We start from the raw sequence: 20,105 nt of genomic DNA on the forward strand, positions 1-20,105 counted from the left end.
GAACCCACGAAAACCATCCCTTGACAGGGTCCATTTGCTGCGTATTTTCAAGTCTCTGAACTATCGAGCTTATTAAGTCAGCGTAGGAAAGTATACTTTACGTAGTAGTTATGGCTCCATTGGTCAACATTCGCAAAGTAGGGATATTCAGTCAATGTCCCTGAAATAAATGTTTCCTTAATTTCAACTAGTCTCGTACTGCTTGATGATTGTGTATTATATGATGGTACTTTTTTTTATTCATGTACGTATTGGCACTGTTCAGAATTGGTCAAATGGTTTGACATCATCCGCTGCAAAATTTTCGTGTGTTTGAAGGATATCAAACGCTTATGCTTGTCAAGTATATCGACCCGACAATTTTTTTTTCTGATGACCGTCATCATAACTATTGTGCATTTTCTCTACAAGGTATTCTCCCCAAACTCGTATCGGAGAAGATGAAAAAATCACGTCTGACCCATGCTTGACAGCCAGCGCAAGTGACCATTGGCCGGCTCAAACCGTCGCGTAATCGACCGTCGGCTGTCAGTGCATTTGAAGCAAATTCAAACAGCGCAGGTCGGGCAGCTGCGTATTTGGCGTTGCGTGACGGGCTAGCATTCAGCCAGCAATTCACCTCTACATGTTAAGAACACTCACATTACTCACCCGCACAAGTAGATTGGCTCTACGCTCTTCAGCTCAATATACGGCTATAGGTTCACCATCGGTACGACCTAATCTTCGGTCCTTGCCAGTGCAATGTCTGCATAGCTCTGCATATGTGCGAGCCTCCGCCGGAGACCCCATGCAAGGAATTGATACTAGTCACCCGTTCATAAAAAAGCTTCAGAGCAATCCTCAAATTCTTCAGCAATTAGCTGACTTCACTATACTCTTGCAAGAGAAAGGATTGGATGCATCCAGCGGAAAGCAGCCCGGTTTTGGACAAGTGAGTGTTTTTGTGACGAGATTGTTGGCATAAACAAAGGAGTACTAATATAATTCCTATCATCCCTTACAGATCATGAAACTCATGTCAGACCCGGAAGTTAAGGAAAAGGCAGCAAAGCTTGCGCAGGACATGCAGGCAGCTGGCATCCAGATGGACATGAACACCGTCATGGAACTGCAAAAGGCATTTGGCGGTCCACGTTCTGCCGAGGGCGAGGAACAAGAGAACGGTGGTTTGTTGAACAAGGCCAAAGGGTTTTTCAAGAAGTGAACGGGCTCTGTATAGATGAAAAGTCGTTTTGAAGATCGACATCAGCTCTCATTTTTTTTTGTTCGGTAATGACGAAGTTTCTCAATATGGCCATACAATAAAGAAAAAAAATCGCCTGCGTGAATTAAACGTGGCTGGATCAAAAAACTGACATTTGATTAGCTGTAAATTTCCTCTGAAAAAACCACATGGCAGATAATGATACTCTAAATGCATTCTCTTGGGTGGCTCTAGCTACGTTTTTAGTTGTCATTGTGTTTGTGGTTTTTCCAGTTCGCATAAAATTAGGAGCATGCGGCAAGCCAAACTGGCGAATTACACTTGACATTGCGACAGCCCCAATTCTCGGCATAATCTTTCTATTAGCCACGACTACTATCAAACCATATGTGGTACTCCGAGGGTTCTTAGGATCAGCAGGAATTCAACCTTGGGGAGTCATGATTCTGGTGAGATATACGGTTGACATGGGTATTTGACACCATCAAAGGCATTAATTCTTATCTATACTAGTTTTATTCACTGGTAATCTATTTTATGTAGCATGGCTAATGTTTAGGAGTTTGTGGCTACTGGGGGGTTCGGGTCAAACCAACTCACGCTTTTTGCTTTGTAGGCCTACATTTGCATCTCACTGGATCTGACTGGATTATTTCAATTTTGTGCATTTTGGATATCGAGAAGAGCAGGATCCAATGGCCACACTGTGTTCACAGCCTTCTTCATATTGACTACAGTCATGAGTGCTTTGACAAGTAACGATGTGGTCATTCTCACCGGAACAGTCTTCTTATCTTACTTTACAAGAGTGTCGGACATTCATCCTACAGCGTTTTTGATGAGCGAGTTTACAACCGCTAACATAGGTATGATGTCCCTTTCACTTTAATGTTATGTGTTCGTGAATGGGATCCTAATGCCCGTGGTTGCACCCGCGCCGACCACCATGCCCTTGCAGCATCTATGGCGCTTTATATTGGAAACCCAACCAACGTGGTGGTCTCGCAAGCATACAACATTGGATTCTTAGAGTACTCAGCGTGGATGCTCCTCCCAACCGTTATCTGTACTATACTGGCTTACATTACAATGCGGATCTTATTTCGAAACCCTAAATATATACCAAAAACTATATTGAGCCCAGACGCCGACCCCAAAAGCGTACTGGTCGATCCATTCGGAGCAGTATTTGGAGTAGTCTTATTAGGATGCTGTCTGGGCACGTTGATAGGAACTTCATTCGCAGGTGTCGAAGTTTGGCAGATTACGCTACCGTTTTCGGTTGTCATGTTTGTCCGCGACGTGGTGCACGACGTAGGCGGAGGAAAAATCATTTTACAGTGGGCCAAATCTGGGCGACAGCGTGCTCCCCCGTCCACGAATGAAACGGTTGACCATATCTCGTCATCCCGATCCATTGGCTCTCAGACCACCGACGGTATTCCGCTTGAGCAAGTTGCCACCCAATCTCCATTACCACCGGCTCTGTCCACGAGCGTCTCCATCGCTTCATCCAGATCTATTGTAAGAACGAATGCTCCCAGTATTCGCTCAGAAAACTCTAGCAAGGCAGAAAAATCACATCGCTTCCGAGATCGATTTCCTACCCTGTATGATATCGGCACTCGAATGCCGTGGAAAATTCTTCCTTTCGCACTAGGCATGTTTATTTTAGTCGAGGCTCTTTCTGATTTAGGCTGGACAGCGATCTTTGCCATCGCTCTCGCACGCATCACGCCAAATTATTATGCTGCCGTTTTTTCCGTAACCTTTATCACGCTAATGGCATGTCAACTCCTGAACAATTTACCTATGACGATTCTATTTACTCGGATTATGCAACACCCTAATTTTTATCAAGCCGCAAATGTTACGCCTCAAGTGTTGAAAGGCTGTATCTTTTCCTTGGTAGTCGGCAGTAATTTGGGCGCCTGCTTTACATTAGTGGGCAGCTTGGCTGGTATAATGTAAGTGTATATTTTTATATTGTTTGTTGATGATGGGGGGTGGACTAGAAAAAGCGAACGTGTTATATATTTGGTAGTTTACATTATATATATTATACTCAACTTCATGCAACCCTACCAACCCGGACCTATTGTGTCGCGATATGGAGTGATAACCACATCATTGTTACCATATATTATATTTCCTAATACTTTATCTGTTATCGATAGGTTCGATCATATCCTCAAAACCAAAGGCATTTACGTTCTCCAATATTTCCAGTTTCTGAAATGGAATCTGGTTATTATGCCGGTATTAGCTACTGGAGCTTGCTGTGTTTTGATAGGAGAACTTTGGTATGCTTTTCGATAAAAGTGGCTGAAATTTTCGTGGCATTCAATGTCCGCTTGTCGAGAACCCTGACAATGTGTCTGCACGGATTTTCCCGAATGATAGCAAAGCGAAAGTAATTTTAAATAATTTTATCTAAAATATTCTCAATAGACGAAATAAAGTCGCATAATACTCTAAATGCCAAGTGATCTATCACTGAAAGGGTCTGTGACAATCATGCATTATGATGGTGTAAGTTTTTGCGTTTGTGACCCTGCCCCATACACATAAATCTGACCTTGTATTCCCGCTTGTTGGGGATGTTGGGCCTGTAACTCCGACACGAGAGCCTATCTTTTCTATCTCCCTCTTTAAACACCAAGGGGAGACAAAAAGGCCTTCTCTTTGCGTGAGAGATCTCACTCTTCTTTCTTCATCTCATCCTTTCTCTTTTTGATGGCATTAACCATGGAGCAGCCTCTTTTGGCGCTTACTTTACATTCGATGGATAATTCCATTGACGTTGGCGACCTCTGGACTGGTAAGTGTCTTACCCCTCTGTCGATGTCAAAAAAAATCACTGTAATAATAACACATTCAACCTTTTTATTATCTTTTTCTCTTATCAGTATTTACTAGATGTAAAAACAATCTGCAATATGGTCGCCGTCTAGAGAACATGTCATGGCGACTTTGGTATCGTCAAACGTCTATGGGCAACATCACTTCATATCAATCGTCTCAGATAACGGAAGCCGCTGTTGATTCACCTGTGGCTTCGTTCAAAGAAATTGTTTCAACTTTTGGCAGTTCCAAAGATCAACTGCTGCCAAGTAAAACTGCTTCTATGGCTGAGCGAACAGAGCCCACTCAGCTGGAAACGCCTGCTCCCTCTTTTCCTGAACATACTTCTCGTATTCAAGGAAAGTTTTTCATTCCGTCCGATTCAGAGTCCTCCGATTCGGAAGCTGAAGTAGCATCAACGCAACACCGTCAACAACGCCGTCGTCATAGAAAGCGCAGACCTTCACATCCCGAAACTCCAAGGACGTCTGATTGGGATTCGGACTATCGCTGCAGTGATTCCTCATCAACCGATTCTGGTTCAACTCTAGCTTCTCCAGCCGATTTTACCGAGCCCCCATCTAGCTACTTTGCAAAGAAACCACAGCCTTCTAGACCTTGCCTACAACGATCCCTTCTATCCTCCATGCTTGCCAATAATCCCTGCCCAGAACCTCCAAGATTTTTAAGAAGATCTCGAGCCCCTGTGTACCACGATTTAAATCAACTTGCTGATCATCATGGTCCACAACAAGACTCTTATCTCTCTGAAAGCTTAAAAAGAAACCTCTTGCGAGAAAACACGGCGGCCGGCTATCCTCATAAACAAAAGCAACCACACGTAGTAGAATCAGACACTTTTGCTCCAGGATGGTCTGACTTGTCGTTTGAAGGAGGCCCATGGTAATACCGTAATCAAAAAAAAAAATTACAATCCAAACACATACATACCCCTCTCCTACCCGACCTCCCCTTTTCTACGTAATATCGTCCCAACCAACACACCCAAAATTTGTAATGTACATAGCATATTTTTTTTTCTCCTTCCCTTGAGGACCTGATAATATACCCTCTGCTCATTCCTTGTAACATCTCATTCCTTTTTCTTTCCCAATATTGCTATTGTAATCCCTGGGCCTTGTCCTTGGTAGAAATAAACTCAATTTTCGTTCAGAAAGCGGTTTAGTCAGAATGTAGCACGCGACTCACATGCGTACAAGTAATATTCATAAGCTTTTCACAACGTTAATTGACAGTTTCATATTTCTTAGCATCCTCCCCATCGTAAACCATCGGAACCGTTGAACCAAAAAAGTAACCATAGCCTTTGTCATTCCGAACGAATGTTTGGCCTCCACCTTCGGTGTTTTGTGAACGAGTGGCACAGACCAGTTATTCGCTATCAGTCCGCTCAGTGTGCACTACGTTGTGACCACGTCATTTTTCTATGTGTTTGTAATGAACAGCTCGTTTACTTTATTGTCATATACGTACAATGTGATGTAAGAAAAAAAGAAAAGAGGAGGATATATTTATATATTTAAATGTGTCATAGCACCGGACGGGTGTGGATCAAGCATCCCAAAAAGTCCTCCAGTGTTTCAACCGAGCTCCTTAGCAGCAGCAAATATCCAAGCACTCCTCACAAGCACAGCAGGCAAGCAAACCGATAAGACATCCCATCATACCGCCGTTATCTCTACGTGGTGGGGGGCCACCGTAGTAACCTTGCTGTGGGGGTGGTGGGTAATAACCTATGACAATAGCGTGTTATTTCATCTGCTGTACGTACTGTGAACAGCAGCAGGTGGGAAGATTTTCCCTGCCCTGTACTGTCAAACTCTATTGGGTTCACAAAACTCACCTTGTTGGGGTGGTGGTGGGTAATAGCCTCCCTGTTGATACTGTTGTTGTTGATGTTTGTTGTTACTGAACATTATTACTGTATTGGATTATATTATAACGATGGACAAGAAATCAGGAAGATAAAAAAGAAATATTTCTAGACGAGTATTTAAAGGTTTTTTAGAAATTAACGCCGTTACATCATGCTTTCACCATAAGCAGGCATAGCGTAAACAATCATAAGGTACTAATTTTTTTGAGAACGAGTGCCGTCTTGGCTTTGGTAACGGTGGCTGATTGGGGTTGAGCAGCTTCTAATTCAGGTAAGATGGTGGCTGTCTTGGAAATGATCCAAAGACCTTTTTGTGTCTTGGCAATACTCGATTTATAGAAACAGTGGAAGGAAAGGGGAATTTCTTCGCTACCCGCTCATCAGTCAGTTGCAGCTTGGCATTCCTCTTCAGCATCTCGATCTAGTGGCACTTGAGCTACCCATGCTGCCGTCTCGATGAAGTCATCCGCGCCGATCAAATAATCCATAGTTGTAAGAATAGTCCAATCCATGATCACTCTGGCATAGAATACTTTGGCATCATCCTCACTTCCACTAAACGGTTTGTCCAAGTCTTGGTATTCATATGTAGAATCGACAGTGCGTATCGTGACTTTATCACCTACGGCTTGACGCATGGCTTGCATCGCATCAGCATTACCGGCTGAAACAAACAAGTAACATTTCCTTTCCCCAGCTTGCTTCTTACAAACCTGGTCAGCGTATTTGGCCAAACAATGTGCTTGCGATGGATCTGTGATGTGAACTCCGATACGATACAGGGTACGCTCCTCCTGGGTTAGTCGTGTATCTGGGTCATTCAGTGACAATGACCTTGGTGGTCCAACGCGCCCACCCATTATGCTCCGATAAGGTTCAAGAACTTGTCTGAACCATTCAGAAGGCTTTGCGAATAAGAAACGTCTGGCTACCACAAACCACTCCTGCTCCGTCAAGGTTTGGAGATCATAGCCCTTAAGTGTCTTGAAGAGAACAGGGTTTTTGCTTATCTGATGCCAGTCTCCTAACTTTTGAGCTTGAACAATTCGTGCTCCCTCTTTTTGGTATACTGCCTTAAGATCTTTACTGGCAAGGGAAGCATTGTCGAGAGATCCGTCCACAGCAACGCTTGTCTTAGATACACCATGAAGTTGAAGATAGTGATGAGCTTGGTCCGTAGTCATGGCAGATCCAGCCGGATCAATCTCAAAAAACCAATCCATGCGTATGGGTGCTGTCATATCCACTGCGTATGCTGTCCCGTCCAGCGAGACACCTAAGAAGAAGGCTGATGTGATATCCTTCAACCGTTGCACCCAAGTACCACATGGCAGCTTATTGCAAGAATAAAGAATCATAAGGGGTGGTGCATCTTCGTAGGGTGTACGGTTGGCTACGTATTTAGTCCGCAAGTGTGCAATAACCCTGTTAATCTTATGTTGATTTTGCAAACGCACATCATTGGACGTGACATGTTGGAATGTGGTGTTATTGTCACCGCTTTCTCTGGAATGGTGTAACAGAAAGATGACACAAATGAAGATGGACACAGCAGAGAGGATTTTGAAAGGACGAGAAAGCGTTATGGTAACCATGATAGCCTTTTTGCTTGTGTTAAAAAAATGGATGATGCACTGAAGAACGACGATTCCGTCTTCTGTATATGTTTAATTTGCTGATACAGTTGTGGAATGGCTGTAGGTGATACCTGGCTTTGGCGATAAAAGCCAATTTCAATGGCCGGTCCAATCAACCTTCTATGATTGGAACAAACCCGTCACACCAGTTCAATTTCATGAAATATTGCCCCCGCTTCCGCCTCCTTTTCATGGCAGTACGACATATCAACGCTGATAAAAAGGTTTGTTTTTCAATTATTTGATTTTAAAAAGAATTACGTGTATGACGGAGAGTACAGGAAAAGAAGTGCAGAGAAGAAAGATTGAGAAACGAAGGAGAATCAAGATTTTTTTTCTCAATGGCATACTCATGAGCATGACTTTTCGATCCAAGGTTTGGTATTGTACGCTGTAGGCTATGACCTGCTCACCGCTTCATCCCAATTAACACAGCGTCTCCAGAGCACAGCAGAAGCACATTGCCGCCAAACTAGAAATTGTTGACATAGAGTCTATGTTTAGGCACAAACTTTAACACTTCACACGTCAGAGGATAGCTTACCATCCCAAACAACATCCATCGTCTTGCTTTTGAGGAGCTTGTTGAACGTAGACAGTTTGTGGTGGTGGGCTATACAGCAGCTTTCAGCGTTAGTCATTACAACTTACAAGTCCAATGAATTGTTTTTTCGTCTGTCTTACCTTGGTTGGTAATAACCACCCTGCTGAGGAGGAGGACTGTAATACTGACCCTGAGGCTGTTGCTGTCCATAGCCACCACCACCACCATACTGTGGTGGAGGAGGCCCATAGTTACCGCCTTGTTGCTGGGGAGGAGGAGGATAGTTGTATCCAGACATGGTTTTAGAAGAGGAGAGCGGTGAAAGGAATATCGGGAAGGTGGTATGTAGTGCACACTTTTGTCTCTTTTTTATTTTCGGTGCAGGCGGTCCCTCAATTTAAAACGTGTTTGCAGAAAAAAGGTTTGGGGCCCTTCACAATATGCCGTTTAGGCTTTCTGTTGAACACTCACAACTGATAATCATTCTTGTTAGCACATAGGGAGAGCCATACACATTTCAATCATAGAGCAAGTAGGTGAATATCATCTAGAGACTTTTCCCTCTTTCAAATGACCTTTTTTGCCTGCCCTTAACCATGATTCTCACGAAGTCCCGCGAACTCCACTTCAGGGGGTAGTGATGGCAAAAGGTCGAGGGCACCCGCTCCATAGTATCTGATGCGCTATAACCAGGTTAAGTAACTTACTCACGTAAAAAAAAAAGAAGTGATAGACCTCCTTCTTCTGAAGAGCTTAGCCCCGTTCCTACTCACATTGGCTGGTTACATCTGCAAAAAGCTTATTTACCTCACCTCTTTAAAAAAGTGACCTGAGAAGCACAAGAAAAACTTTTTTCTTACGCTTTGTCACGTTTCCTCATTGCCCGCTACCTGGTAAATGCTGATGATATCGATCCCAAAATCCCCTTCTAACCAAGCCACGATTTTTTCTCTTCCGTATAGTAACAATGCTGCTTTCTGCCCTTAAACCTCTCACCCATATGAACCCACTCCGCCTCATATTAATGAATCTTTCTATAGAAGCTATTTGTCCTGAAAATTTTTATTGTGCAGCGCCGCCACAGGCGAAGCATACGGGTTAGATAATAAGGTCGCTCTGTAAAGAATACTTCCTATTACTATTTGAATGCATATATTAATAGATAGAGTGAGAGATATTTCACATGTGGCTACCAGCATCTGATTAACAACCAGTTGGGGCAGGAACAGTAATAAGCTTGACAATTCCATCGGTACCAATATCGTGGTTATATCCGCTACCATCATTCGCAGCAACCAAACCAGTAATGTCTACAACAGTTGCAGGACCATAGACGCAGCCATCGAAGCCTTTACCACCAACCAAAGCATTCTTGGCAACGTAGTTACGTCCAAGATCATATCCATTAGGCACGATGTTGTGACTCTCAGTGGCAGGTTCTTCTTGACTGGCTCCAAGGAACCAAGCACCAGACGTAGTTTGATAGTAACCACGAACATGTTGTCCTCCAATAAGAGATTCAGTGCAGGAGCCAACGCCGCTTGGGTCGTCATAGTTTTGACGGTAGATGAAGGTTTGATTAACGAAGCCACGGCCATCGCCAGAATCAAATCCTTGATAGTCACCAGCATGAAGACCTAAACACTCCTTGTCAAAGTTGATAGCTTGCAACCAAGAGAGGATACCTCCTTTAACAGCATCGTTAGAGTTGGACACAGCACCAGCGCTAAGACCGCTAACAATAACGTTGACAGGTTCATAAGCAGTTCCACCAACGACATAAGCCTTCATGTTAGTGGCGCCAGTATTGGGGTTGTAATACGCAGCAGAGCCTCTCTTGATGGTACCGGCATTAGCCACGCCAGAAATAGCGACAAGAGCAATCACAGCCTTGAGAAACATGGTGTTTAATGAAGATTTCTTCTTTGACAACTTGCTTTGCAGGATACTTGCTATATATACCTGTTGCGGTTTTGCAGTCACCGAACAGTATTCGCTAGGCAAAGACATGTGCTGAGTAACATCCCTACGGTACCCGCTTCATCTTAAGTGCGCGCCGGAAGGAGATTGGGAAGTAGACACTATAATGGTCAATTATTATGCGATGCTGCAAGTAAAAGAGCACAATGAATGTGTACAACATACCGTGCTTGTGTTCAATCCGCTATGTCGGTCATGAAGAAGAAAACATTCTGACATGTCCAGCTTAATGAAGAAAGGTTAAGGCTCAGTAGCATGTTATGTTGGATGGTATTGCCCGCTCCTGGCACCTGTAAAGTTTTATCCTTCTCCAAAAGGTTCTTCGTGAATTTTCACATAGGATACCAATTACTTGGGTATACGGCACCACTCTTAGACACTATGCACTTAATTATCGATCTGTACACCTGTATTGACGAGGTTTGGATCAACGAGTTGTTGAACTTGAGTCCAATGAACTTGGGAACGTGGTATAATGCATGCGATATCAGTGTAACCAGGTTTACAGGTTAGTCCGAAATGCGACGATCGAAAGTGAAAAGAAAGCAATTGTAACAGAAAAGTAAGCATTGAAAATTATATTCATAACTCACGTATGCAATGTAAAACATAAAATTTCCTTGCCAACAGAAGACAAACTGAAGCTAATATTTAATGCCTATTGTAGATGTACCTTTTTAGTAGAATTTAGTACTGTACCTTGCATCCAAGTGTTGCTGAGATCAAATGACCACTGTGGCATATTGCACACACATGTCCAAAGTGTACTTACGCAAAGACCCTTTATACATGATCTTTTTTAATTTGAGCGGATCGTCGCAACACAACAACTTACACACATTCTGAAAATATCAGCATCCGCTTAAACCATTTCGCGACAGGCTAACTCTCAGAAGTCTAATGACACTGATGCTCTAATAAATACGTGAAATATTTCATTCTTGCCTCTAGTTTATGACGAATCTAACTTCTTAACTTTCAAGTCTATTGACCTCTGACATTTCGAATGAAAACAAAAAATCTCTAATGCCGGCAAGTGATATTGCCCTCGCTGTTTTTTATTCAAAAGCACATGTTCTGAAACAAAAATTCAAGGGTAATTTTTAAATGCGCTTCGGGGAAGGATTGTTGCCACTGTATTGAGTAAAGGTACGCACTGAGCGGTTTAAGGTCTGTTCATAACATGAAAGTAATCATGCGAATTATGGTATTTTTGCGTTATAGATACTTCCCTTTCACTTTTTATATTGTCGCTGCCATGGAAAGTGAGACAAGATATTTATACATTATGTTTGCTAGACAGTATGGCGGACCAAGACCGCAATTCAAGCTAACACCGCTATACTCAGTTAGATGATGAAGGTATGTGTATAAATTGATGATCTATTTAGCTTGCGCTGTTTCATAGATACTTGCAGTAAGAGTTGTGGTTTGAAGACAGGAAGGGGCCAACACCACGTTCTTCATCGAAGTTTTGAACGACCGATGCCAACAACTGCTAGTGTCGGCCGTGTGACGTTGTTTTGACTTTGAATTGCTGTGGGTTATTTTTGGCAAAGCTAAGGGAAAAGGGACTGATTTGCCAACTAATTGCAGAACCATGACAGAGTCAGCGGCAACGAGACGAGGGTCTGGTGCTGGTATATTGTCCATGTCGCCGTCCGGGAACTCACAAGCTACGGTGACTCGCTCGTCCTCAGCCAAATCTAAGCGAGGCGCATCTCATCAGCGAAAGTCATCCTTGACTTATTCACCTTCAGTCACCACCCCGGAATCTCTCAATACGCCTCCGCTCGACACCATTCTTGAGGGATCTAACCGATATGGCTTCGGATCATCGAAGCATAGTGGCGATTCATACTTTGGAGACGTTACAAAGGACCAACAGTGGTCTGCTCGACGAGTTTTAATAAGAGCACAATCATATATCAACAAATTCACACAACCTACCACGCCATTGCTTCCACAGGACAAGAAGCATTCTTCTTCAGCTTTTGGTGGGAGTAGGAAGACGAAGGGTATATCGAGAATTCTGCAATCGCGATGGATCCGGTTCCTTATCATATTCTATACGAGCTTTTCGGTGCTCTTAACATTCTCCCATTTGTGGGCTTGGATTTTCAACTCTTCTCAGCCACAGAAGATGTATATCAACGAAGACTGGGAACCGAAGCGAACTTATGATCCTGGTAAGTGTGCATAGAGTTACTGGGGGTACGCGGTACTGTGAGTATTGATTCATCGTTGTGCAGATTCTCCTTTCTCTCACTTGGACAATATGTCTGATGCCCTCAAGTTTTCCAAAATCTTTTCGAACTCGGCATTTGCAATCGAAAACATCCAACCATATTATTTTAGAGCCACATCAACCCCATTACCTGAAGATATATCCTTAATAACTCATATTACAGTGGCTAGCTGGCCACAGCTAGAAAGATTAGCAGAAAATTGGCAAGGTGAGTCCTTTATTTGGGAGATAGAATGGCCCTGCGGCTCAAGTCTAGAATGTTAATATGTGCATCCCATTCAGCTCCTATCTCTGCAACCTTGCACATACAATCGAAGAGCTCACCGCTTTCTCCGGATATTGCTGATATTCTGAGGGATCTCGGTACAAAATATCGAAGCAACATAGCAATGTCTTCTCATGTTGACATTCATCTTTACTTTTCCCCACCTGCATCGAGCCCATCTCTTGCGCTGGCGCACAATGTGGACCGAAATTTGGCAAGACTGTTTGCGCGAACCGAGTTCATTTGTGATGTCCCCGCCGGTATTATTCCGGCTACACGAATACGGAATACCTTACGTACCAACCAAAAATCATTTACACCACGATTGCGCGACGGTGATGTTATGGTTGTTCCATTATTCACATTCATTGAACATGCAGCTAAACACTCTGCTGTCCCAAGAACCAAAGCGAGTCTGTTATCACTCGTTTCCAAGGGGATTATTGGATTGGATGATAAGCACTGGGAGCTTGGTAATGGACCCACCAACTTTGAGAGATGGAGGAACTCTGAAACCTTGTATGCTGTCAAGGATTATGAAGTCCACTATGAGCCTATCGTCATTCAAAGTCGAAACGCTCAGCCATGGTAAGCAATGATACACAAGCACGGCCTAGAATGGTCATCAGCTCCAATCAGTGGGGCCGGGTGGTGTGGTATGGCGTTAGTGCGGTAGGGCCACCCGCAAATTTAAGCTTTGTTAGGACAGGATTGACACCATCATTTCCTTTGTCTGTTTAGGTGTCCAGAGCGATTCGCTGACAATGAAGCAGCATGTCTATTTGCAAGCTATCTTAACGGAGCCGATTTCTGGGTTTTGCCAGATGACTTTATGATTCAGTTAGAGCCCAAACGGGGAAACGATTTGTCGAATTTTGAGGTACAGTGTCCGTTTTTTACCGCAAATTCTCTCATGTCAAAAGTAAAATTTAATCTCGTAATGTTTTTTGCTTGTTGGTTTTTTCTCCAGTCCGTGATCCAAAACCGTTTGTACGCTAAATCTCATGGAGAAATGTGTGTCCATTTTGCACGTCAATTGGACTCTCTAGGACTCTGGGACACTCCCAAAGCTAAAAACGCTATCGCTCAATGTTCAAGGGTGATTTCTAGTTGGGGTAAAGGGCTGATCGGAAAGCCCGAGTGAAAGGGGGGATTTTTTTGATTTGGCAAAAATACAGTTTTTGTATCAGATAAAATAAAAAAAAATAAAAATAAAAAATTTGAAGAAAAAAAGTTGTCCAACAGCGAGGGTCGTGATCCCTTTTCTGTTCGGGGTATGAAAATTTCATTGGCCAAATTGGTCCACACAATCATTCTCTTGGCCGGCGACCATATTTCTTTTCCATTTTGCTTTGTAACATGGCGAATCACGACTCATACTCAGACCAACCGATAAGTTCCGGGGATCAATATTCTTCTCAAAACGCAGGATTCAAACCATACTCAGCATCAGGGGAATCCGCTTTCCTTCATCGCATAAGCCCTGAATCGTCTTCATTGCCCTACGCAAAGCGACCGAAGCAAAATCCTGAAATGGAGAATCACAGGTACCGCTGGCCTTTACAACTTGCCGAAAATGTCACCAACATTGTGCTAATATCTTGATGCAGTCATATTCAATCCGGTTACGACGAGCGAGATATGAGGTATATTTTTCTTTTCTTTTTTTTCGATGAGACAAATGTTACAAGGGCTAGGACATGTTCCATTTTTCACCAACGCAACTCAGTGCGGAATGGAATTGACCATCCGAGATTCATCAAGGACTATCAGGGAGATAGGACTACTTTCGTTCAGTACTCCACTTAACGAGTGCACATGAGTGGGGACTTTTTGCGACTGTTTGGGATGTGGCGGGCGGCTGGCGGGCTTTAGGACAAAAAAGTTTACACGCACACTTTCACAGCCAACGAAGCTTAAGAAGCAATACACCGTAGATTATCACGCCATGGAATATCCTTCTACGTATTCCTTTTCTCATTGTTACATATCATGACGTTTTTCCTTGCAGATCTTATAGGCTCGAAGTATGCCAACAGCCTCTGCATGCTAGAATGTGCGGATTTGGCGAGAAAGACAGACGTCCTATCGACCCTCCACCGATAGTGCAGCTTTTTGTTCAAAAGCGAGATGCGGATGGTAACGATTTAGGGCCAATCGATGTTCAGTAAGAAGATAAGCTTTATTTTCAGCAAGTCATCTCGAATTTTTGAACCACTAACCTTATTTTTGTGCAAAGGACGCTACAGAACCCGTTCTTTGTTTTACACGTCACCCTTTGGTCAGCAGAAATGGACGAAGAACGAAATATTATTTCCAATCCACCTAAATGCACCAGAGTCCTCATGGGCTCTTTAGTCAGCTCTCCAAGTCTATTAAAGAATCCACAGGGACAGCAAGGATTGTACTTTGCTTTTCCTGACCTGAGCATCCGAACGGAGGGACGCTACACGTTAAAGTTTAGTCTCATAAAACTGACTAGGTAAGCGTTGTTTGGTTACTATATATCGACATGATCTACCATCAGCATATTGACCATGCTTATTTCTTTTGGTTGAACTTGCAGTAACGATTTTGTCACTGATGCAAAGGCAAATGTAATAGCCCAGGTGTTTTCTGAGCCTTTTATGGTCTACTCAGCTAAGAAGGTAATTGATAACTCGAGATTGTCGTCTCCTCGTACCTCCTTACTAACCTCCTTTACCATTTTAACTTTCAGTTCCCAGGAATGACAGGTAGGAAAGCTGCAACCAAGTTGCCATCTTTAACCCCAGCGCAGCTTCTTGTTATACAGAGCCAATACTCAAACTGTCTTTTGGTTTTTCACTTTAGAATCTACGGAGCTGTCCAAAGCTTTCGCCCGACAAGGTTTGAAGATACCAATTAGGAATGACGGTCAGTAGTGTAAACGAGTTTATTTGGCAGTTAGTAAGGATCGTCATGTATTTACTCACGTTTTGATTTATGCAGTGAGAACTAGAAAGGCTGCAGATTAGGTTGGGGATGCTGGCCCTGAATATGCTTTCCTGCTTACATGTTATCATGACATACGTTGTCACCACTAGCTGTAAATGTTTTGTTTGCCTCATTTAAGACTGATCTGTGATTTCACTTCATCTCATCCCCACTCTCGCTTTAAAGAAATAAATCTGAAAAATGAATAAAAGTAAAAATATAAGATGAATGCATATGTTTGTGAGCATCGCTAACTTTTTCCTTGCTTGGATTCCACAGGGTCACAGACTTCATGATACAAGGGACATCAGTATTTGGCATTAATAACAAAGGACAAAAAAATCGCTGTTCTGGCTCGAAACATGCGATGGTGAGCGCGGGCAAGATACCATGAGGTTGGTACGGTGACGCCATTTCTGAAGTGGACAGGATGATCATTGAGGAGGCGGGGCTGGAAGAAAACAGTGCCACAAACTCAGTTAGCAAAATGTTACAATTTACGCTGTGAGCCGGCTATTCATGTCAGTAAAAGACACAACTTCAAAATTAAAGAGATACTTTTGCCCGTCTACTTCCTAAAAATACACCTTCCAATCTGTATCGAAGGCTTCTTTGTTAAGTTCATAATGTGTCCATAGTTTCGATAAACAATATTGCTTCATTTCCATCTAACCTGATATATTCAAGTTGACACAAACTATATGATTTGATACCCACGCCATCCATTAATTAGCAGCGGTTCCCGCCACACCTGCTCTCTAGCCAATAACTATTCATTAGCTTTTTAACATGGGGAGCGCACCAGAGCTTTTACTTCCCGTCGTTTTTCACCTATCTTCCGTGACTGGCACAAAAATTTTCCGTCTGTGTCCCAAAGAAAAACAACACAAATTTTTTTTTTTTTACTTTCGACATCGCATTTTACCTCTCCCCTTTGTACCTCAATACTACTAAATATCCGCCATGAAAGATCTGTCCAAAGACGATATTCTTAACATTCCAGAGGGCGTTAACATCAGTATCAAGTCTCGTATAGTCACTGTCAACGGACCACGAGGTGAACTCACCAAGAACCTTCGTCACCTTAACATGGAAATCAAGTTTGTCGGAAACGACAAGCTCAAGTTTGTTGTCTACCACGGCAACCGCAAACATGTTGCATGCATCCGAACCGTTCGATCCATCATCAACAATATGATCATTGGCGTTACCAAAGGTTTCGAGTACAAGATGCGCTACGTCTATGCCCATTTTCCCATTAATGTCATCATTGCTGATGATGCGAAGTCAGTCGAGATCCGAAACTTCCTTGGCCAAAAAGTCAGTTTCCGTGTCAAGATGCTTGAGGGCGTTATTGTTAGTCAATCTAGCAGCCAAAAGGATGAGCTGGTTCTCACTGGTAATGATTTGGAAGCTGTTTCTCAGTCAGGTACAGTATATTATAATTTTTTACTGCAGCATGTTTTACATCCACTCAATTAATCCCATACTTTCCCAAACAGCTGCTAGCATCCAACAAATAACCAGTGTAAAGAATAAGGATATCAGAAAGGTAATGGCTCATTTTATAGCTTTCAACTGGCGTAGTTTTTTTCACACAATTAACTTTTCTACCAGTTCCTTGATGGCGTCTACGTCTCTGAACGTAACATCTTGGAATCGTCTGCATAAACAAAAGTATCTTAAAGCATGAAAGTTCTCATCCACCGATGAGGCTTTCCTTAATAAACCAGACACCGTCTGCAGGGAAAGGCTATAACTGTCTTCCCAACCCATCCAGTGTTGCGAGAGTGTTGTGTGTCAGGATCGGACCAGACAGAACCCGTGTTATGAAATGATCTGCGGTGTCCCACGCCAGAACAATATGTTTATAAACGGGCCATGAGTCAAGTTGACCTCCTCGTTTGCGCCGGTCCAGTCTTACTAGAAAAAGTGCCACTATCAGCCGATCAACGCGCCGACGCGGGCCAGGTGTAGAGCAGATTGCGCTGCGCCACCAGGCCTACCTTCTAATTCGCAAGTTTGATGTGATTTATGGTAAAGTTTGGACACGTACAGATGCTTATTTGCAACATTGGGAAAAGAATGGAATGGGAGAGATAAGATGGACAACCTCTAGATATCATTAAAAAAGGAGACCCTACGACTGTGCATTCAAGCTATCCAAGTGCTTTATACTCTTTAGTACGCATGAGCGTCAGTTCTGTATAATACTTGGTGACTGATCGGGTTGGTCAGGTTCACCCGTACAGCTTGCTGTGGTCCCTGCCCATAGTTTACGCTGGATTGATACGGGTTTGGAGCAGGTGAAACGGAATTATAAGGAACGGCGGCTAATGGATGGTAGGATTCCATTATCTGTTGTTGAGGAAATGGTGTGGTGGAAAGAGTCTCAGAGTAGTGATTACTATTTTGACACCAGGCGTCTTGGTTATTTTGACACCATAAATCTTGTCGTGCATTGGGTGAGATTGTGCTTTCCGTCTTGCAGCGGCTAGCTTCTGGTGGACTAATAGTAAATCCACATACACCATGGGCGCTTGCGCTCATGGCAGTTGGTTGCGGGATACTGGAAGCCTCGTTCATAGTTGGTTTATGAAGAACTTGCTTGACATAATTTCCCCATGAATCGGTCTTCTTCAATGAGAACCTGGCGATATCTTGGTTCATCTGAGATAAAGAGATGCGCACCGGGCTGGGAGTCTTGGCTTCGATTTTGCGTTTTTGCTTATAGTCACTTTGATGATCGAAAATGCTGGATCGCGGACTGCTCGTCATCATCATGCAGGACACCTCGGATGTAGGTTGTTTATAAGGAACGTAAGATGGTTGATTAGGGCGCAGTCTAGTTTTTGATGTGATAGACATAGTATCGTCATGAAAGGAATCTGCGGAGCAACACTGATCCAAACGAAAACAAAAAGCAAGCAACATCAGTGGTGAGTTACGGACACATTAGATCCTTGGTACTAACGTATACTTACTTCTAGATCTTTGTATCTCATATGCCTTCTCCTCATGACAAATACCAGTACAATGAAAAGAATCAAACCAGCAAAAGCTACTCCAGTAATGACAGAAGCAGAATCGTCCTTAGAAGCGTCTGGAGTATTGTTTACCGCGGGAGTAGATGATGGCGTTTCTGATGGACTGATATATACAGGTGTCATGGGTGTTGGTATCTCAGTTGCAATCGATGGCAGTACAACGTCGCTGGCAGTAATTATATTGGTACTTGTGGAAGAGGGCTGGATTGTACCTGTAGTCGTGGTAGCATGTGTGATTTTGGTTGACTTTTTGCTGCTGTGTTGCGTTTTCTTACGAGTGGTGGTTTTGTGATGTATGCTAGACGATTTATGAGACGTGGATTTTACAGTTTTCTTATCTTGAAACAGATCCTAATTTCCAAAAAATTTGATGAGTTCATGTAAACATAGACATAACTTGGAAATCGCATGCTCACTTTGTATGCCGCATCATAAGCGTTCCCATTCATATGCCAATTAATATTAAGCTAATTTAAAATAAAAGAAAGGGAGAATATAAGGTATTATAGATAGCTGTCGCCAAATGGTAGATTAGGCAGGCTTTTCTGGGGCTCATCATCAATGTGGGTTTTTATAAGTGTCCTTTGAGCAAGTGTGCTCTCATCCTAAAATAGAGCAAATGATATTCTGAGCGGTGAGGAGTAAGCTTTGTGAAAGTAGAGCGACTAAGGAGAGTACTAGAAGGTGACGCTCTCCCTCAATTTTGTCCCTGACTGCACAGAGTCCGTGTAACGGGACAGGCGAAAAATCGACATCAACAGTCCATACAGCCAATGGTTTGAAAGATATTTTAAAACTGGGAACGTTCCCTTCCTATTTGCTTGTCCGTTTTGCACCTGAATGTCAATGGGTGATAAGGTACATGGTTAACGTGCTATGACGTTCAATCCACATTTGAGTGAAAATTCGCTCTTGTCGTGCGCATTGCTAATATTATAATGATTCAGTGACTCCTGTGCTGGAGTGGTGTGGTTAAGTCGTTGGCATATCATCTTTTATCCCTCCTTTTCTATGGAGAATAAAAATTTGACTATAAGGCAATCGTGAGGCAGGGATTACTATAAGACAATCAGTGTTGTGTTAGTTGGATCTTTTGTTTTCAGGTGGGAAGCATTTTTGGAATGGTTAGTGCATTTTCATTTTGGAAACAGTCATGATTTCTACACAGCATTTGTGCTGAAAACCGGCGATGGCTAGCTCTCTTCGACATTGGCCAAGCTAAGTTTCACTGAAACCTTCAAGTCGTGTGTCCTCAACGTTTATCACAGCCTGTAAACTAATACAAAATAATGAACTTTCTTAAATCGGTCAAATACTTTTAGACAATAGATTAGCATTGAACAGGTATGTTGGTTATAATTTTTGAAACCGTTTTTGTGTACATCAATTTATATTCCAAAAATGAGCAATTCAGTAAGCCAAACATCGAAAGAATCTTGATTGATATCACTACTATGTCTCCAGTCTAATCCACCGATACA

The 20,105-nt window shown here is 42.9% G+C and overlaps 12 protein-coding genes across 12 annotated transcripts; 8 read left to right on the forward strand and 4 right to left on the reverse strand.

Moving 5' to 3' along the window:
- Positions 1–535: 535 nt before the first annotated feature.
- On the forward strand, positions 536–1,301 carry K450DRAFT_223268 (uncharacterized protein). The gene is made up of 2 exons (XM_051586029.1): positions 536–934; positions 1,007–1,301. The coding sequence occupies exons 1-2, from the start codon at positions 626–628 to the stop codon at positions 1,205–1,207; spliced, it is 510 nt and encodes a 169-aa protein (XP_051448365.1). The 5' UTR covers positions 536–625; the 3' UTR covers positions 1,208–1,301.
- K450DRAFT_223270 (uncharacterized protein) lies at positions 1,182–3,696 on the forward strand. Its single transcript, XM_051586030.1, has 5 exons — positions 1,182–1,656; positions 1,721–1,732; positions 1,824–2,073; positions 2,166–3,174; positions 3,385–3,696. Exons 1-5 carry the CDS (start codon positions 1,396–1,398, stop codon positions 3,524–3,526), a joined length of 1,674 nt encoding a protein of 557 aa, XP_051448366.1. The 5' UTR covers positions 1,182–1,395; the 3' UTR covers positions 3,527–3,696.
- Positions 3,697–3,900: 204 nt separating this feature from the next.
- On the forward strand, positions 3,901–5,300 carry K450DRAFT_223275 (uncharacterized protein). Its single transcript, XM_051586031.1, has 2 exons — positions 3,901–4,028; positions 4,117–5,300. The coding sequence occupies exons 1-2, from the start codon at positions 3,944–3,946 to the stop codon at positions 4,956–4,958; spliced, it is 927 nt and encodes a 308-aa protein (XP_051448367.1). The 5' UTR covers positions 3,901–3,943; the 3' UTR covers positions 4,959–5,300.
- Positions 5,301–5,630: 330 nt separating this feature from the next.
- On the reverse strand, positions 5,631–6,158 carry K450DRAFT_223278 (uncharacterized protein). Its single transcript, XM_051586032.1, has 2 exons — positions 5,916–6,158; positions 5,631–5,805 (listed from the first exon to the last, which is right to left on the reverse strand). Exons 1-2 carry the CDS (start codon positions 5,986–5,988, stop codon positions 5,666–5,668), a joined length of 213 nt encoding a protein of 70 aa, XP_051448368.1. The 5' UTR covers positions 5,989–6,158; the 3' UTR covers positions 5,631–5,665.
- A 39-nt stretch (positions 6,159–6,197) lies between these two features.
- K450DRAFT_223282 (uncharacterized protein) lies at positions 6,198–7,661 on the reverse strand. Its single transcript, XM_051586033.1, has one exon. The coding sequence runs from the start codon at positions 7,541–7,543 to the stop codon at positions 6,329–6,331; it is 1,215 nt and encodes a 404-aa protein (XP_051448369.1). The 5' UTR covers positions 7,544–7,661; the 3' UTR covers positions 6,198–6,328.
- A 116-nt stretch (positions 7,662–7,777) lies between these two features.
- On the reverse strand, positions 7,778–8,478 carry K450DRAFT_223283 (uncharacterized protein). The gene is made up of 3 exons (XM_051586034.1): positions 8,270–8,478; positions 8,130–8,209; positions 7,778–8,057 (listed from the first exon to the last, which is right to left on the reverse strand). Exons 1-3 carry the CDS (start codon positions 8,425–8,427, stop codon positions 7,984–7,986), a joined length of 312 nt encoding a protein of 103 aa, XP_051448370.1. The 5' UTR covers positions 8,428–8,478; the 3' UTR covers positions 7,778–7,983.
- Positions 8,479–9,332: 854 nt separating this feature from the next.
- K450DRAFT_169530 (uncharacterized protein) lies at positions 9,333–10,031 on the reverse strand (the record flags this gene model as incomplete). Its single annotated transcript, XM_051584097.1, has 1 exon — positions 9,333–10,031. One exon carries the CDS (start codon positions 10,029–10,031, stop codon positions 9,333–9,335), a length of 699 nt encoding a protein of 232 aa, XP_051448371.1.
- Positions 10,032–10,251: 220 nt separating this feature from the next.
- On the forward strand, positions 10,252–10,672 carry K450DRAFT_223287 (uncharacterized protein). The gene has a single exon (XM_051586035.1). It carries the CDS (start codon positions 10,365–10,367, stop codon positions 10,620–10,622), a length of 258 nt encoding a protein of 85 aa, XP_051448372.1. The 5' UTR covers positions 10,252–10,364; the 3' UTR covers positions 10,623–10,672.
- A 512-nt stretch (positions 10,673–11,184) lies between these two features.
- K450DRAFT_223288 (uncharacterized protein) lies at positions 11,185–11,661 on the forward strand. Its single transcript, XM_051586036.1, has one exon. It carries the CDS (start codon positions 11,293–11,295, stop codon positions 11,464–11,466), a length of 174 nt encoding a protein of 57 aa, XP_051448373.1. The 5' UTR covers positions 11,185–11,292; the 3' UTR covers positions 11,467–11,661.
- Positions 11,662–12,280: 619 nt separating this feature from the next.
- K450DRAFT_223296 (uncharacterized protein) lies at positions 12,281–13,869 on the forward strand. Its single transcript, XM_051586037.1, has 4 exons — positions 12,281–12,565; positions 12,640–13,210; positions 13,364–13,502; positions 13,593–13,869. Exons 1-4 carry the CDS (start codon positions 12,388–12,390, stop codon positions 13,764–13,766), a joined length of 1,062 nt encoding a protein of 353 aa, XP_051448374.1. The 5' UTR covers positions 12,281–12,387; the 3' UTR covers positions 13,767–13,869.
- A 1-nt stretch (position 13,870) lies between these two features.
- Positions 13,871–15,810, forward strand: K450DRAFT_223306 (uncharacterized protein). The gene is made up of 8 exons (XM_051586038.1): positions 13,871–14,169; positions 14,233–14,268; positions 14,634–14,789; positions 14,862–15,104; positions 15,189–15,270; positions 15,342–15,357; positions 15,455–15,517; positions 15,593–15,810. The coding sequence occupies exons 1-8, from the start codon at positions 13,982–13,984 to the stop codon at positions 15,616–15,618; spliced, it is 810 nt and encodes a 269-aa protein (XP_051448375.1). The 5' UTR covers positions 13,871–13,981; the 3' UTR covers positions 15,619–15,810.
- A 672-nt stretch (positions 15,811–16,482) lies between these two features.
- K450DRAFT_223315 (uncharacterized protein) lies at positions 16,483–17,503 on the forward strand. Its single transcript, XM_051586039.1, has 3 exons — positions 16,483–17,006; positions 17,080–17,129; positions 17,195–17,503. Exons 1-3 carry the CDS (start codon positions 16,541–16,543, stop codon positions 17,246–17,248), a joined length of 570 nt encoding a protein of 189 aa, XP_051448376.1. The 5' UTR covers positions 16,483–16,540; the 3' UTR covers positions 17,249–17,503.
- Positions 17,504–20,105: the final 2,602 nt, after the last annotated feature.

The sequence above is a fragment of the Umbelopsis ramanniana genome (assembly GCF_025399195.1).
Source record: "Umbelopsis ramanniana AG unplaced genomic scaffold K450scaffold_5, whole genome shotgun sequence".
NCBI classification, from domain to species: domain Eukaryota; kingdom Fungi; phylum Mucoromycota; class Umbelopsidomycetes; order Umbelopsidales; family Umbelopsidaceae; genus Umbelopsis; species Umbelopsis ramanniana.